This window comes from Scyliorhinus torazame, chromosome 1, assembly GCF_047496885.1.
Source record: "Scyliorhinus torazame isolate Kashiwa2021f chromosome 1, sScyTor2.1, whole genome shotgun sequence".
In the NCBI taxonomy this organism is placed as follows: domain Eukaryota; kingdom Metazoa; phylum Chordata; class Chondrichthyes; order Carcharhiniformes; family Scyliorhinidae; genus Scyliorhinus; species Scyliorhinus torazame.
In genome coordinates, this window is record NC_092707.1 from 251,227,084 (window position 1) to 251,230,863 (window position 3,780).

Below are 3,780 nucleotides of genomic sequence, written 5' to 3' on the forward strand. Positions count from 1 at the left end.
TGACCTTCCCGTTCGCAGGTGAGAATACCACTGAGAGCCCAGGCTGCCACTTATTGCAAGTATCAAACTCAGAGGATAGAATTTAAGATAAATTCATTCAATTGTTATGAATCTTTTGCTGCTTTGTTTCAAGTTGTTTTGATTGTCTGACATATCTAATAATTAAAATAAGGATCTATTTTCAAGGAAAGAATTGAAGGCACAATTCAGTAGAGCTCAACAAATGATGAGTTGCCATATTTGACATATTTAATAATCACAGTAAATGGATAGATTATTGCATTTCTCAACTTCTCCCTGAATTTAGTCTGGGCCAGCGCATAAATACACGTGTTTGTACAGGAGCTCAGCAGTTGGAACATATCTCCGGTGTAGCCTGCGATAAGTAAGGGATCCGTGTGTTGATCTGGGTCATAAAGGCTGCCTGTAATTCTGGAAATGAGGAAAAATACAACATAAGGCATCCACAGCACGATGAAAGTACCAGAAATGGAGAAGAGTAAAATGATGGATTTCCTTCGGCTCTGCATCTCTGGATCATCGCTGTTCTTGCTGATGCGTTGACCTTGCAGTGCTCTGCGGGTTCGATTAGCCATCACAATGTGTCTAACAGTCAGAGCGTTGAGAAATATAATCAGAAAGTACGGCAACAAGGGGTTGAAAACTGTGCTAAGCCAGTCGTAAGTGACCCATCCTGGCAAAGTGAAGTAAGTTGGTTTGAAATGAGCTCCCCACTCCACATTGTTAATTATAGAGACAGGTTCAAAAGCAAAATACAGGGGGATGTTTTTGAAGCAGAACACAACACACACGGTCACTATTACCATAGCTGCAGTTTTCTTCCTGCAATACTTCTCTGTCAGTTCTTGACAGCAAATGAGGACAAAGCGATCGACAGTGAAAGCCACCGTCAGCCAAACAGAGCAGTCAACAACCATATAGTTGATAACCTCGTTGACACTTGCAATGGGCGTGTAGTGTAGAGGTGAGTGTGGGAAATAATACCAAAGTATGTAATAGATTATCACATTGAAAATAATGACCAGCAGATCCATTGTTGTCATACCCGCCAGGTACAGAGTGATCCCTTTGGATAGACCACAGCCTCCTCGGGACAGGACCACAATTGTCAGGAAATTAGCTACAAAGAGAAGAGTAAATTCCCCAATTAGTTCCATTTTACTTCTTGGAAATGGCAGTCCAGAATCAGGCCACTTGGTTCAACAGGCGTATGTCTGTCGTTGCTTATTCTGCACAAGCACCTTTCACTACCCGACTCCATCTGACCATATTAACATGTCCTTCTATTCCTTTCTCCCTCAGTTACTTATTCAGCTTTTCCTGCCCAGACAGGCTCACCATCTCTGATGTGGTTGTGACAATGCTGCACAGGTTAGAAAGAAGCAAATGCTCTCTCAAAGCAGAATGGTGTTCTGGAGGCGAACAGAGCAGATGACACCCCACCCACACTCCCAGCTCCACTCACACCCTCCCCCCTCCAAACCCCACTCACCCCCTCCCACACCAGTCACACCCTCCACCTCCTAGCCCCACATACACACTCCCCAATCCCAGCCCCATTCACACCCTCCCCCTCCCACACCACTCACACCCTCCCCCTCCCACACCACTCACACCCTCCCCCCTCCCAGCCCCACTCACACCCTCCCCCTCCCACACCAGTCACACCCTCCCCCTCCTAGCCCCACTCACACCCTCCCCCTCCGAGCGCCACTCACACCCTCCCCCTCCCACACCACTCACACCCTCCCCCTCCCACACCACTCACACCCTCCTCCTCCCACACCACTCACACCATCCCCCTCCCACTCCAGTCACACCCTCCCCCTCCTAGCCCCACTCACACCCTCCCCCTCCGAGCGCCACTCACACCCTCACCCTCCTAGCCCCACTCACACCCTCCCCCCTCCCAGCCCCACTCACACCCTCCCCCTCCCACTCCAGTCACACCCTCCCACTCCTAGCCCCACTCACACCCTCCCCCTCCGAGCGCCACTCACACCCTCCCCCTCCTAGCCCCACTCACACCCTCCCCCTCCCACTCCAGTCACACCCTCGCCCTCCCACACCACTCACACCCCCCCCTCCCACTCCAGTCAAACACTCCCCAATCCCAACCCCACTCACACCCTCCTCCTCCCACACCACTCACACTCTCCCCCCTCTCAGCCCCACTCAAACCCTCCCCCATATAATATTCCCTAAGTCTGAATAAAGATTGTAGACTTCCAGTTGATACAAATACTTTATTCAGTAGGTTTGTTCTGTTTCCAGAGCTTAACTAGATGTAATACAGTCAAGACGTATGACCAGTGAAGCTAAGGTAAGCTGCCTATGCTGAGCTGTCTCTGTCTGCTGCTGCTCACTAGCCCTGTGCTTCTGAAAGAGGCAGATCCTACTTTGGGCTGGACCCTTTATACCCGCCTCTGATGCCCTCTAGTGATGCTGTGACTGTTACATTTGTCTGCAGTCCCTGGTGTATGTGCAGATGTATGTACAGATGTACAGCTCACTACACCCCTCCCACACCAGTCACCCCCTCCCCCTCTCAGCCCCACTCACACCCTCCCCCCTCTCAGCCCCACTCACACCCTCCCCCCTCTCAGCCCCACTCACACCCTCCCCCCTCTCAGCCCCACTCACACCCTCCCCCCTCCCAGCCCCACTCACCCCCTCCCCCTCTCAGCCCCACTCACACCCTCCCCCCTCTTAGCCCCACTCACACCCTCCCCCTCTCAGCCCCACTCACACCCTCCCCCTCTCAGCCCCACTCACACCCTCCCCTCCCACACCACTCACACCCTCCCCTCCCGGCCCCACTCACACCCTCCCCTCTCAGCCCCACTCACACCCTCCCCATCCCGCACCAGTCACACCCTCCCCCCTCCCAGCCCCACTCACACCTTCCCCCTCCCGGCCCCACTCACACCCTCCCCTCTCAGCCCCACTCACACCTTCCCCCTCCCGGCCCCACTCACACCCTCCCCTCTCAGCCCCACTCACACCTTCACCCTCCCGGCCCCACTCACACCCTCCCCCCCTCTCAGCCCCACTTACACCTTCCCCCTCCCGGCCCCACTCACACCCTCCCCTCTCAGCCCCACTCACACGTTCACCCTCCCGGCCCCACTCACACCCTCCCCCCCTCTCAGCCCCACTTACACCTTCCCCCTCCCGGCCCCACTCACACCCTCCTCCCACCACCACTCCCACCCTCCCACCCCCACTCTGACTGACTGACTGAAAAAACAAAAACCACCGGCTTCAGCTTCTTACCGGGAACTCCAAAGATTGCAAGAAAATGGTAATAAATGAAAGCTGCCTGTTCAATTGTTGCTAATTCCATTTTCAGAAAGAGGAGACGACACGAAACAGTGACAACAGACCTGGAGCCGCAGAGTTTGTTCCTTACTGACAGCCCTTTATATAAAACAACTAAACCCCCCCTGTGAATCAATCAGCTTTCAGAGGGAGCGGAATTAGTTCCTGGTCTTTGAACAAACAGCCGTCACTAATTTTTACAAAGATTAGGCAATACTATTTTTGCATTGAAGCCAAACGGTTCCAATTGCAGAATGTGAGTTCTGAAACCATAAAGGACATGATAGATAGATAGATAGATAGAATAGACATGTTGACTCTTCATCAGCTTATTCATATATCAATAATTGGGCGTTTATTATCTGAAATATAAAAGTTGGATTGGTAATAATTGTGCTGTGAAATGGTGGAAACAGTCAGAGAAATAAATGCACAGCA

General features: G+C 52.2%; 1 protein-coding gene across 1 annotated transcript; it reads right to left on the reverse strand.

Annotated features, from left to right (window-relative positions):
* Positions 1-206: 206 nt before the first annotated feature.
* On the reverse strand, positions 207-3,407 carry LOC140419737 (probable G-protein coupled receptor 139). Its single transcript, XM_072503719.1, has 2 exons — positions 3,298-3,407; positions 207-1,141 (listed from the first exon to the last, which is right to left on the reverse strand). The coding sequence occupies exons 1-2, from the start codon at positions 3,365-3,367 to the stop codon at positions 207-209; spliced, it is 1,005 nt and encodes a 334-aa protein (XP_072359820.1). The 5' UTR covers positions 3,368-3,407.
* Between the last annotated feature and the right edge of the window lie 373 nt (positions 3,408-3,780).

What these genes read in the sequence shown, in the direction of transcription:
- LOC140419737 (XM_072503719.1), bottom strand. Translation starts at nt 3,367, where the DNA reads ATGGAATTAGCAACAATTGAACAGGCAGCTTTCATTTATTACCATTTT. An exon ending in TGCAATCTTTGGAGTTCCCG is followed by an intron (nt 1,142 to 3,297) that starts GTAAGAAGCTGA and finishes TTCTCTTTGTAG; the next exon opens with CTAATTTCCTGACAATTGTG.